Raw genomic sequence first — 15,006 nt, forward strand, 5'->3', positions numbered from 1 at the left:
GGGAAAGAAGACTCCCTGCTGAGCAGAGTACCTGGATGTGGGGCTCAATCCCAGGACCCTGAGACCATGACCTGAGCCAAAGGCAGAGGCTTAACCCACTGAGCCACCCAGACACCCAAGGATAGGATCTTAATGGTAAACTTATCATTCCAAATCTTAGGTTTATAACCAAGAAAATTAAGAACATATGTGTACCAAAAGACATGTATAAGAATATTCACTGGAGCAGGCAAAAACTAGAAACTATTCAAATATCCACAAAAAGGAGAAGAGATAATTTGTTATATATTCATGCAATAAAATACTACTAAGTAATAAAAAGAAAAAAATTACTGTGACAGAAAAATAGGTCAATCTCACAGGCATAGTGTTAAGAAAAAAAAAGGACACAGAGGTGTATGATTCCACTCATAAATTTCAGGAACAAGCAAATTAATCTACGGTACCTACAGTCAAAATTAGGGAAGAACAGGAGGAGGGGGGAAGGCAGGAGCAGAGTATAGGAGGTATGGACTAGGAAGAGCATAGAGAAACCCTCCTGGGATTATGGAAATGTTCTTTTTTTTTTTTTTTAAGATTTTTATTTATTTTCGAGAAAGCGAGCACACACAAGCGGGGTGGGAGAAGAACAAGCAGACTCCCGGCTAAGTGCAGAGCGAGAAACCCAACGCAGGGCTAGATCCTAGAACCCTGAGGATCAGGACCTGAGCTGAAATCAAGAGCCTGATGCTCAACCAAGGCCACCCAGGCACCCTGAAAATGTTCTGTATTTTGACAGGGAAATGTTTCATATCTTGCCATGGATAATGGTTTATATAGCTGTATACAATTTAAAATTCATGCAACTTTATAATTAAAATCTCTGTATTTCATGTATATTTGCTTTAGTAAAAGAATTATAAAATATTAAATATATCTTATATGTACTGATGTGGGGAAAATCTCTGAAACATCCTATGCAAAGAAAAAAGAAAGTTTCATAAGAATATGTACATATATTTTTTTAAAAAACCACATGTGTGAAACTTTTCTATTACATAAAAATATAGATAAATGCAATTTTTTTACTGGTTAAACCCCTCTAAGGAGAAAGGGATAAGAAGGAAAGATCTGGAAGAGCAAGGGGAAATTTTATTTACATCATTTAAATTTTCTAACAAAAAATATATTATGTGGGTATTTCAAATAATCATAAAATTAATGGAATATGCTAACTCACAGGTTAAATGTCTGTAATCCCAAGGAAATGGAGGATAATGATCAAATTCTAACAAAGACCTAACATAAGCTTTTTACTATTTTCTTTAAAACTTTTCATAGCTAAGATTTCATGTTTTACATCAAATAAAAGGAAACAATGTTGTTTTCAACACTATTCTAAGCAAGAATGGTAGAAAACACTAGATTGACTAAATCTTTAGGAGACATCATATAGTAATATTCATAATTTTTTAGAGAACAGAGATAATGTGTTATAATGTCCACATACCACTCAGTGCTCCGACAGCTCCAAAATTTAAGGATTTTCCATCCATTATGCTGGCATCACACTCAATTTCACCCAAGAGATTTAGATTAGATCCCATTCCTGCATTTGTAAAAGGAGAATCCTAAGAAATAAAAACAAAAATTAAAATACCATTAGTCTTAAAGAAGATTTAATGTCAACCCTTTATAAACTGTTCCAAAAACTAGAAAGGGAAAGAACATTTCCCAACTCCTTGCATGATACCAGTACTAGCCTGATTCCCAAACAAGACAAAGATATCATGAGGAGAGAAAACTACTGGCTAATATATCTTGAGAATATAAACACAAAATCCTCAAGGAAATGCTAGCAAACCAAATGCAGCAAAATATGAAAGTCCTATACACCATAAACAAGAGGGATCCTAGGGAAGCAACTTTGGTTTTAATATGTGAAACTTAATGTGGTACATCATGTTAATAAAGAAGAAAATAAAGAAAATAAACTAAAGAGAAAATACAGGACCATACCAATAAATATAAAATCCAACACCCTTTCATAAGAAAAGCACTCAACAAACTAGAAATAGAAGGGAACTTCCTTAAGATGATAAAGGACATCTAGAAAAAGTCCAGAGCAAACATCATAATTAATGGTGAAAAACTGAATGCTTTCCCTTAAGATCAGGGATAATACAGCAATGTTCACTCTCTTCAACATTATAATGGATACTCTGGACAAAACAATTAGGCAAGAAAAAGAAATAATGAGCATCTAGGTTGGAAAAGAAAAAGTAAAATTATCTCTTAGTAGAAGATGACATAATCTTGTATACAAAAAGTCCTAAGGGTGCCACTAAAAAACTATTAGGAGTGATAAATAAGCTAGTTCAACAGGGTTTCAAAATATAAGATCAATATACAAAAATCAATTGTTACATCTACACATTAGCAATGAACAATGTGAAGATGAAATTCAGAAAACAATTCCCCTTACAATAAAATCAAAAAGAATAAAATACTTAGGAATAAATTCAACAAAAGAAGTAGAAGACTTAGATACACTGAAATTATAAAACATGTTAAGAAAAAATTAAAGAAGACCTAAATAAATGTAAGGACAGCCATGCACATAGATCAAAAGGCTTTATATCTTTAAGATAGCAATACTCTCCAAAATTGAACTGCTTTAAATCCTAGCTACCTTTTTTGCAGAAATTGACAAACTAACCCCAAAATTCATAAGGAAATGCAAGGGACTCAGAATCACCAAAGTAATCTTCAAAAGAAAAACGAAATCAGAGGCTCACACTTCTAGGTTTTAAAACTTACAACTACAGTAATCAAGACACTGTGATATAGGGGCACCCGGGTGGCTCAGTGGGTTAAGCCTCTGCCTTCAGCTCAGGTTATGATCTCAGGGTCCTGGGATCGAGACCCACTTTGGGCTCTCTGCTCAGCAGGGAGCCTGCTCCCCCTGCCCGCACCACCGCCTGCCTCTCTGCCTACTTGTGATCTCTGTCAAACAAATAAATAAAATCTTAAAAAAAAAAAAAAGTGTGATATAGCTAAGGACAGACATATAGATCAATGCAATAGAATTCAATCAATTCAATAGAATTGAGTGCCCAGATAGAAGCATTACATTTATGGTCAATTCAACAACTATGCCAGAACAATTCAATAAACAAAGGATAGTCTTTTCTCTGAGGGGAGCTGGGACAACTGGATATTCAATCCAAGAAAATAAAGTTGGATACTATCTCACACCCTGTACAAAAATTAACTCCAAGTTGATCAAAGACCTAAATGTAAGAGTTAAAACTGTAAAACCATTCAAAAAAAAAACTAAGGCAAATATTTATGACCTCAAAATAGACAGCAGTTTCCTAGATATGACACAAAAGCACAAACAACCAAAGAAAACACTAGATAAATTGGATATCATCAAAATTAAAAGTTTTGAGTTTCAAAGCACACAATAAAAAAGGTAGAAAAACTCATAGAATGGGAGTGGGGGGCTGTAAATCATTTATCTCAAAACAAATTTCTATCCAGGATATATAAAACACTTCCCACGACTCTAAAATAAAAACACAATTTTAAAATGAATAAAGAATATGAATGAACAGTTCTCCAAAGAAGATAAATAAATGCCCAATAATCACATGAAAAGATGCTCAACATCATTACTCATCAAGGAAAGGTAAATCCAAACCACAATAAGCGACTTCTTCACACCCACAATTCCACTTACAATAACATCAAAAAGAATCATAAAGATAGATGTGTTAGCAAGGACATAAAGAAATTGGAACACTTATACACTGCTGATGGGAATGTAAAATGGTACAGCCACTTTGGAAAACATCTGGAAACCCCTCAAAAACTTAAAAGTTGGGGGAGGAGTCAAGATGGCAGAGAAGTAGCAGGCTGAGACAACATCAGGTAGCAGGAGATCAGCTAGATAGCTTATCTAACCATTGTGAACACCTACAAATCCAACGGGAAATCGAAGAGAAGAAGAGCAACAATTCTAGAAACAGAAAATCGATCACTTTCTGAAAGGTAGGACCTGCGGAGAAGTGAATCCAAAGCAACGGAGAGACAGACCCCGGGGGGAGGGGCTGGCTCCCGGCAAGCAGCGGAGCAACGGAGCACAAAAATGGGACTTTTAAAAGTCTGCTCCGCCGGGAGACATCGCTCCAGGAGCTAAACCGGGGGGAAACCCAGGCGGGGTCAGCATAACCCCAGGTCCCGCGGGGTCACGGAAGGACCAGGGGTATCTGAGGGCCGCGGAGCTCGCAGGTATTGGAGCAGGGAAGCCGGCTATAGCGACAGAGCCGAGGACTGAGCTCTCAGCCCGGAGTTACCTTGTGCCGGTTGCAGGCTGGGTGGGCTCGGAGCGCAGCCGGAGGCCACAGAGACGGAAGCAACCGGGCACTTTTCTCCAGGCTCCAGCAATTGACTGCTTTTCTCAAGGCGCGACCGCAAGCCAGGGAGGCGGGGCGGTTGGGCACTTTTCTTTAAGGGCGCACTGAGGAGCGGAACCCCAAGCTCTCCGCTCCTCCAGGCCGAGAGATTGGGAGGCCGCCATCTTCATTCCTGTCCTCCGGAACTCTACGGAAAGCGCTCAGGGAACAAAAGCTCCGAAAAGTGAACCAGAGCGGATTGCTTAGCCAGGCCCGTGGCAAGGGCGGTGCAATTCCGCCTGCGGCAAAGACACTTGAGAATCACTACAACAGGCCCCTCCCCCCAGAAGATCAACAAGAAACCCATCCAAAACCAACTTCAGTCACCAAGAACAGCGGAATTCCACAGCAGGAGAAAGCAAATCTTATCTGGACAAAATGACAAGGCGGAAAAACTCACCTCATAAAAAAGAACAAGAGGCCGTACGGAAGGCTGGAGACCTAATCAATATGGACATTGGTAACATGACAGATCTAGAGTTCAGAATGACAATTCTCAAGGTTCTAGCCGGGCTCGAAAAAGGCATAGAAGATATTAGAGAAACCCTCTCCGGAGAGATAAAAGCCCTATCTGGAGAAATAAAAGAACTAAAATCTAACCAAGTTGAAATCAAAAAAGCTATTCATGAGGTGCAATCAAAAATGGAAGCTCTCACTGCTAGGATAAATGAGGCAGAAGAAAGAATTAGTGACACAGAAGACCAAATGACAGAGAATAAAGAAGCTGAGCAAAAGAGAGACAAACAAATACTGAACCACGAGGAGAGAATTCGAGAGATAAGCGACACCATAAGACGACACAACATTAGAATAATTGGGATTCCAGAAGAAGAAACAGAGAGGGGAGCAGAAGGTATATTGGAGACAATTATTGGAGAGAATTTCCCTAATATGGCAAAGGGAACAAACATCAAAATCCAGGAGATGCTAAGAACGCCCCTCAAAATCAATAAAAATAGGTCCACACCTCGTCACCTGATAGTAAAATTTACAAGTCTGAGCGACAAAGAGAAAATCCTGAAAGCAGCCCGGGAAAAGAAGTCTGTAACATACAAGGTTAAAAACATTAGACTGGCAGCGGACCTATCCACAGAGACCTGGCAGGCCAGAAAGAACTGGCATGCTATATTCAGAGCACTAAATGAGAAAATCATGCAGCCAAGAATACTATATCCGGCTAGGCTATCATTGAAAATAGAAGGAGAGATAAAGAGCTTCCAGGACAAACAAAAGCTGAAAGAATTTGCAAACACCAAACCAGCTCTACAGGAAATATTGAAAGGGGTCCTCTAAGCAAAGAGAGACCCTAAAAGGAGTAGATCAGAAAGAAACAGAGACAATATACAGTAACAGTCACCTTACAGGCAATACAATGGCACTAAATTCATATCTCTCAATAGTTACCCTGAATGGTAATGGGCTAAATGCCCCAATCAACAATCAAAAGACACAGGGTATCAGAATGGATAAAAAAACAAAACCCATCAATATGCTGCCTACAAGAAACTCATTTTAGACCCGAAGACACCTCCAGATTTAAAGTGAGGGGGTGGAAAACAATGTACCATGCTAATGGACATCAGAAGAAAGCTGGGGTGGCAATCCTTATATCAGATCAATTAGATTTTAAGCCAAAAACTATAATAAGAGATGACGAAGGTCACTATATCATACTCAAAGGGTCTGTCCAACAAGAAGACCTAACAATCTTAAATATCTATGTCCCTAACATGGGAGCAGCCAACTATATAAACCAATTAATAACAAAATCAAAGAAATACATCGACAGTAATACAATAATAGCAAGGGACTTTAACACTCCCCTCACTGAAATGGACAGATCATCTAAGCAAAAGATCAACAAGGAAATAAAGGCCTTAAATGACACACTGGACCAGATGGACATCACAGATATATTCAGAACATTCCATCCCAAAGCAACTGAATATACATTCTTCTCTAGTGCACATGGAACATTCTCCAGAATAGACCACATCCTCGGTCATAAATCAGGTCTCAATCGGTACCAAAAGATTGAGATCATTCCCTGCATATGTTCAGACCACAATGCTCTGAAGCTAGAACTCAATCACAAGAGGAAATTTGGAAAGAACGCAAATACATGGAGACTAAACAGCATCCTTCTAAAAAATGAATGGGTCAACCAGGAAATTAAAGAAGAATTGAAAAAATTCATGGAAACAAATGATAATGAAAACACAACGGTTCAAAATCTGTGGGACACAACAAAGGCAGTCCTGAGAGGAAAATATATAGTGGTGCAAGCCTTTCTCAAGAAACAAGAAAGGTCTCAAATACACAACCTAACCCTACACCTAAAGGATCTGGAGAGAGAACAACAAAGAAAGCCTAAACCCAGCAGGAGAAGAGAAATCATAAAGATCAGAGCAGAAATCAATGAAATAGAAACTAAAAAAACAATAGAACAAATCAATAAAACTAGGAGCTGGTTCTTTGAAAGAATTAATAAGATTGATAAGCCCCTGGCCCAGACTTATCAAAAAGAAAAGAGAAAGGACGCAAATAAATAAAATCATGAATGAAAGAGGAGAGATCACAACCAACACCAAAGAAATACAAACAATTATAAGAACATACTACGAGCAACTCTACGCCAACAAATTTGACAATCTGGAAGAAATGGATACATTTCTAGAGACATATAAAACTACCACAACTGAACCAGGAAGAAACAGAAAACCTGAACAGATCCATAGCCAGTAAGGAGATTGAAACAGTCATCAAAATCTCCAAACAAACAAAAGTCCAGGACCAGACGGCTTCCCAGGGGAATTCTACCAAACATTTAAAGAAGAATTAATTCCTATTCTCCTGAAACTGTTCCAAAAAACAGAAATGGAAGGAAAACTTCCAAACTCATTCTATGAGGCCAGCATCACCTTGATCCCAAAACCAGACAAGGATCCCACCAAAAAAGAGAATTACAGACCAATATCTTTGATGAACACAGATGCGAAAATTCTCACCAAAATACTGGCCAATAGGATCCAACAGTACATTAAAAGGATTATTCACCACGACCAAGTGGGATTTATTCCAGGGCTGCAAGGTTGGTTCAACATCCTCAAATCCATCAATGTGATACAATACATTAATAAAAGAAAGAGTAAAAACCATATGATACTCTCAATAGATGCTGAAAAAGCGTTTGACAAAGTGCAGCATCCCTTCCTGATTAAAACTCTTCAAAGTGTAGGGATAGAGGGCACATACATCAATATTATCAAAGCCATCTAGGAAAAACCCACCGCAAATATCATTCTCAATGGAGAAAAACTGAATGCTTTTCCGCTAAGGTCAGGAGCACGGCAGGGATGTCCGTTATCACCACTGCTGTTCAACATAGTACTAGAAGTCCTAGCCTCAGCAATCAGACAACAAAAAGAAATTAAAGGCATCCAAATTGGCAAAGAAGAAGTCAAACTATCACTCTTTGCAGATGATATGATACTGTATGTGGAAAACCCAAAAGGCTCCACTCCAAAACTGCTAGAACTTGTACAGGAATTCAGTAAAGTGTCAGGATATAAAGTCAATGCACAGAAATCAGTCGCATTTCTTTACACTAACAACAAGACAGAAGAAAGAGAAAGTGAGGAGTCAGTCCCATTTACAATCGCACCCAAAACCATAAGATACCTAGGAATAAATCTAACCAAAGAGGCAAAGAATCTATACTCAGAAAACTATAAAGTACTCATGAAAGAAATTGAGAAAGACACAAAGAAATGGAAAAATATCCCATGCTCATGGATTGGAAGAACAAATATTGTGAAAATGTCTATTCTACCTAAAGCAATCTACACGTTTAATGCAATCCCTATCAAAATCCCATCCATTTTTTTTAAAGAAATAGAACAAATAATCCTAAAATTTATATGGAACCAGAAAAGACCTCGAATAGCCAAAGGAATATTGAAAAAGAAAGCCAAAGTCAGTGGCATCACAATTCCAGACTTCAAGCTCTATTACAAAGCTGTCATCATCAAGACAGTAATGTACTGGCACAAAAACAGACATATAGACCAATGGAACAGAACAGAGAGCCCAGAAATAGACCCTCAACTCTATGGTCAACTAATCTTTCACAAAGCAGGAAAGAATATCCAATGGAAAAAAGACAGCCTCTTCAACAAATGGTGCTGAGAAAAGTGGACAGCCACATGCAGAAAAATGAAATTGGACTATTTCCTTACACCACACACGAAAATAGACTCAAAATGGATGAAGGACCTCAATGTGAGAAAGGAATCTATCAAAATCCTTGAGGAGAATGCAGGCAGCAACCTCTTTGACCTCAACCGCAGCAACTTCTTCCTAGGAACATCGCCAAAGGCAACAGAAGCAAGGGCAAAAATGAACTATTGGGATTTCATCAAGATCAAAAGCTTTTACACAGCAAAGGAAACAGTTAACAAAACCAAAAGACAACTGACAGAATGGGAGAAGATATTTGCAAATGACATATCAGATAAAGGGCTAGTATCCAAAATCTATAAAGAGCTTATCAAACTCAATACCCAAAGAACAAATAATCCAATCAAGAAATGGGCAGAGGACATGAACACACATTTCTGCAAAGAAGACATCCAGATGGCCAACAGACACATGAAAAAGTGCTCCACATCACTCGGCATCAGGGAAATACAAATCAAAACCACAATGAGATACCACCTCACACCAGTCAGAATGGCTAAAATTAACAAGTCAAGAAATGACAGGTGCTGGCGCGGATGCGGAGAGAGGGGAACCCTCCTACACTGCTGGTGGGAATGCAAGCTGGTGCAACCACTCTGGAAAACAGTGTGGAGGTTCCTCAAAAAACTGAAAATAGAGCTACCCTACGACCCAGCGATTGCACTACTGGGTATATATCCTAAAGATACAAACGTGGTGCTCCGAAGGGGCACGTGCACCCGAATGTTTATAGCAGCAATGTCCACAATAGCCAAACTGTGGAAAGAACCTAGATGTCCATCAACAGATGAATGGATAAAGAAGATGTGGTATATATACACAGTGGAATACTATGCAGCCATCAAAAGACATGAAATCTTGCCATTTGCGACGACGTGGATGGAACTAGAGGGTATCATGCTTAGCAAAATAAGTCAATCGGAGAAAGACAACTATCATATGATCTCTTTGATATGAGGAAGTGGAGATGCAAGGCGGGGGGCGGGGGTTGGGGGGAGCTAGGAAAAGAAAAAATGAAAAGATGGGATTGGGAGGGAGACAAACCATAAAAGACTCAATCTCAAAAAACAGACTGAGGGTTGCTGCGGGGAGGGGGGACGGGAGAGGGTGGTGGGGAAATGGACATTGGGGAGGGTATGTGCTATGATGAGTGCTGTGAAATGTGGAAACCTGGCGATTCACAGACCTGTACCCCTGGGGATAAAAATACATTATATGTTTATTAAAATAAAAAAATTCAAACAAAAAAAAAACAAAAAAAAACTTAAAAGTTACCATTTGACCCAACAGTTCCATTTCTAGGTATATACACAAGAGAAATGAACTATCTACACAAAACTTATACCCATATAATCACAACAGCTTACTTAATATTCATATGCCAGCACTTCTGAAAACAACTCAATGCCCACCAACTGATGAATGGGTAAGTAAAACATGGTATATCTATACAGTGGAGTATTAATCGGCAATAAAAAGTAATGCAGCACTGATACATGGCAAAATATGGATGAACCTTAAAAACATAATGCTAAGTCAAAGAAGTCAGTCACAGAAGATCACATACTGGATGATCCAATTTACAAGAAATTTCCAGAAAGGAAAATCCATAAAGTAGATTAGTGGTTGCCAGGGGTTGCAGAAGGGGAAATGGGGAGTGACAGCTAATATGTACTGTTTTTCTTTTTGTGGTGATTCAGATGAACTAAAAGTAGATGATGCGACGGCTGCAGAACTTTATTAATATACTAAAAACCAGTGATCTGTATACTATGAAAGAGTGAATTTTATGGTATGTGAATTATGTATTTAAAAAGATATCATGAATGGGCCCCTGGGTTGGCCAGTTGGTTGAGCGTACAGCTCTTGATTTCAGCTCAGGTCACGATCTCACAATTGTGAAATCAGGCCCCACATCAGATTCCACGCTGAGCATGGAGCCTGCTTGAGATTCTTTCCCTCTCCCTCCCTGCCCCCTCTCCCCAATTCTCTCTCTCAAATAAATAAAATCTCTTTTAAAAATAAAAATAAAAAGAGACCATGAAGAAAAAAAAAAACTTGTATCAGCAGACTACACAGAACATAAAGGCCTAGAATCAGAAGAGCACGTGATGAGCAATGGGTCATATATGCAACTAATGAATCATTGAACATTACATCAAAAACTAATAATGTATTACATGTTGGCTGCTAGTTGAATTTAAATTTTAAAAAATGAAAATAAGTCAGTCACATATTTGAAATCTAAAAGAAAGACAATGCCTTATTTTTCTAATACTGTGAATAAAGCTTTTAAATATATATACCACTAGTCTTGTTATGTCAATATATTATCATACATGATTTCCAACCACAGATATGGGAGGGGTGTAACAATATAAAATCTTATAACAAAAATAAACATCATGGGGACAAAGTTCCAAAAGACTTCAAAAAAAAAGAGCCAGGTGTGGAAAGATCAGATTGATACTCCTTAGCGTCACTGCATAGATGAAAGGCCTACTCCTGTACCTCACATTCTAGAAAACTGAGTCAATCTAGAAAATTAACTCTGTTCTAAGGTAAGACGTATATTATCTAATAAACTAGGGCAAATCTGGATCAACCTTTAGATCACCAAATCCCTCATATCATCTACAAACATCCCGTTTCCTGTATTTCTTCAAGATCCAAGAAAAGTCACTACAACATTAAACCTTCTTAATATGTACCTATAACTAGAGCAAAGGGGCCAGGGATTAGAGAATAGGGCTTTTGTCCTAATACAGTTAAATAACCTTATAGTCAACAGAACTTTAAAATAAGATCACAGGATAGAAAAAAACAAAAAGTATATAATTTTATAGAACTGAGTAAACAGATAATAAATGCTTTGAGCACCCAAAAGCAATGGCCCACTAAGACAGAAAAGTTAACAGCAGGCTTCCTGAAGGTAGCCAGGAAGCTAGAAAATTCCAGTTGATGGAAATTATGTGAGCAACATGTAGGCAATGGGAAAGTGTCAGAGCCATAGAAGACACATTTAGCAAAAATGATTTTACTGGAGCCAAATCTGAAGACTGAGATATGCTGAATACATCAGAAGCTGAACCTGAACAAAAAAACATTGAGAAGCCAGTCAAGATTTCTATATAAGAGAAACTCAGCATGGGTATATTGGTCAAGGAAACAAACTGACATTCACATGTTGTATGAGAAGGAAGGAGAGGAGACTGAAATCAGTGAGACCAAACTGAGGGCTATTTTACAACTTGGCTTGAAATACTAACTACCTGGCATGGAAATGATAGTAGTAGGAATAGAAAAAAAGAGAGAGAGAGAGAGAGAGAAGGGAAAGGATCAGAACTGTGAAACTTGAGAAATAAATAAAACCATGAATAAGAAAAGGCATTTTATAAGATGGAGGAAAGAGTATGCATAATTAAGCATAAGGATTTTAATTAAGGTCTTCCAACTTAATATTTCTAGCTAAATCAGTTCATAATTAAATCTTGGGAAAGAGATCACAACCAAAGAATAATTAAATAATAATTAATTTTATTAATTACTTGATTAATTAAGAATTATGGTTTAATACAGATGAAGACTGAATTCTTGCCCTTTCATAGAGAACAGAGCAGAAGAGATTGTAAGCAAGTAAATTACATTACAAAGGTTTGCATTTTTTTGTTTTTTGAGGTTTTTTTCTTTACTACATACAACCTCCCTTGTCTAGTCATGTATATCTTCAAAGTATGGAAAAGGAACTGAAACGTGAAAAAAATGTAAAGCATCTACCTACACGCAGTAATTCCCAAAATAGACATACAAGATCGTACCAGGGTATACAATATCTCAACAATCTTTGAAATGGAATGTATCAGCTAATCAGCTCGGCAAAATTTTTAACATAATCCAATTAGAAATCACAGACTGAACAAAGTTATTCTGAAAATGACTATTGCATGATGGTTTAAATTTGACACTTTAAAAATACATACTAAAAAGCATGCAAAAAATTAAAAGATATCTTAGAAGAATTTTTTTTCAAAAATATTTCTCCTACTTCAAACTATATTAATAATTTCATGGGCACCTGGCTGACTCAGTTGGTAGTGTGTATGACTCCATGTGGGGGGTTGTAAGTTCAAGCCCCACGTTTGGTACAGGGAAGACTTAAATTTAAAAAAAAAAACAACATTTTATATATATAACTTCAAAAGTATAGAGAAGTGAGTTGGGGGAAATTGGAGGGGGAGAGGAACCATGAGAGACTGTGGACTCTGAGAAACAAACTGAGGGTTTCGGAGGGGCAGGGGGTGGGAGGTTGGGTGAGCCTGGTGGTGGGTATTATGGAGGGCACATATTGTATGGAGCACTGGGTGTGGTGCATAAACAATGAATTCTGGAACACTGAAAAGAAATTTTAAAAAATAAATAAATAAAATTGTTTTAAAGTATATCTACTGAACTTCTGCTTCTGACTATGAAGGCATAATAGAGATTATATTTATCTTCCTAACTAGAAAATCGGGCAAAATACACAACAAATGGATTTCAATCAATAGCCAGCACAGGACTGTAATCCTGAAAGAAGAGTCACAAATTAGATGCCTCAACTTAATTCCCAGAGATACTTTCCAGGGAAAAGATACCCAAAAGAGAGCTAACACAGAGTTGAGGAGATGAAGTTATGAGTTCAAGGAAGCTAGGAAGGCTAGTATATGCAGTACAGGGTACAAAAAGGAAAAAGCTACAGAGAGAAGTCCAGAGATCCAGAGTCTTTAAATAAGTATTAGTCTGCATATATTTGTTAGGGAACTACCAAGGCCAAAGGAAAATGCTCTGGAAAACAGTAAGTTAAACAATTTCTGGAGCTCATACAGAGGTGAGAATAGGTTATCTTCCCATCAGCCAGATTGAGGCTATCAGGGAAAGTCTCAGAAGGTGATGCCACAAAAATTAGACCCAATTAACTTTAGAAGATTTACTCTAGACCGGCACTAACAAAGTTTTAAAGCAAGCCTCAAAAAAATAAAAATGATTTACAATGAACAAGTGTCCCAAAACAAAGTTCTACAATAGCCAACTCCCAAAGATATAAAATTCACAATGTTTAGTATAAACCCAAAGATGACCAGACATGTAAATAAGCATAAAACTATGGCCCGTAACCAGAAGAAATTACAATGAAAAAAAGATCCAGAAATGACACAAATGATAGAAGTAGCAAACAATTCCAAAGCTAGCTAACAATGTTAAGACAGCTCTCACAAACATGCTCTATATGTTCATGTAGGTATAAGAAAACACGAGGGTAAGAGGAAAGAAAAGGAAGCTATTTAAAAAAAAATAAACTGAACTTCTAAGATGAAAATTTTAATAATCTAAAGTAAAAAACACTTCGGAACAGAAAAAGCATTTACATTAGGTAAAAATGAAGGAATTCTGAATGGAGTATGGACTTTAGTTAATTATAATGTGTCAAATCAGGTTCATTAATTGTGAAAAATACACCATACTAATGTAAATGTTAGTAATAGGGGAAATCAGGTGTTAAGTATATGGGAATTCTCTGTACTATCTTCCGAATTTTTCTATAAATCTAAAACTATTCTAAAATTGAAAGTTTCTTTTAAAAAAAAATCAACCCACAGCTTGGAAGAAAAATTCTACAAAACATACATAAAGGTAAAGGACTTACATTCAGAGTATATAAAAAATTCACACAACTCAGTAAGATAAACAATCCAAAATTTTTAATGGCAAACAACTTTATGTACTGATTGCAAATAACATGAAAATATGCATAACATCATCAACCATTAGGGAAATGTAAGTTAAAACCACTATATAAAACCTCTAAAATGGCTTAAAATAAAATGAAATAAAATAATAAAATGGCTAAAATTAAGAAAACAGACAATAGCAAGTATTGGCAAGAATGCGGAACAACTGCAACCCTCATCCATTAGCTATTAAGAATGAAAATTACAGATCGCTTGGCAGCTTCTTTAATGTTAAGCATACACTTACCATAGATCCAGAAATTCTACTCCTGGGTATTTATCCAAGAAAAATGAAAGCATATGTCCACATAAAGACTTGAATAGAAATGTTCACATCAGCTTTAATCAGAACAGCCAAAAACTGGAAGCAACCCAAATGCCCATCAACTGGTAAATAGATAAACAAATTATGATATATCAACATAATGAAATACTACTCAGCAATGAAGGAACAAACCCCTAATACACCCAACAATATGAAAGAATATCAAAAGCATCATGCTAAGTGAAAGAAGCCACTCACAAAAGACCACATAGTATATGATTACATTTATTCCAAA

General features: G+C 37.1%; 1 protein-coding gene across 3 annotated transcripts in view; it reads right to left on the bottom strand.

The window, feature by feature from the left end:
* The window catches only part of TASP1 (taspase 1), a 276,089-nt gene that overhangs the window by 230,705 nt on the left and 30,378 nt on the right, over window positions 1-15,006 (bottom strand). For all 3 annotated transcript variants that reach the window (XR_013967338.1, XM_080812603.1, XM_080812604.1), the window contains one exon: window positions 1,490-1,610. Coding sequence is in view for 2 of the 3 variants with exons in the window: in XM_080812603.1 (XP_080668729.1) it covers window positions 1,490-1,610 (121 nt within the window). In the remaining variant the exon portion in view is untranslated. The remainder of the gene's footprint in view (window positions 1-1,489; window positions 1,611-15,006) is intronic.

This window comes from Martes martes (genome assembly GCF_963455335.1).
Source record: "Martes martes genome assembly, chromosome: 9".
Classification (NCBI taxonomy): domain Eukaryota; kingdom Metazoa; phylum Chordata; class Mammalia; order Carnivora; family Mustelidae; genus Martes; species Martes martes.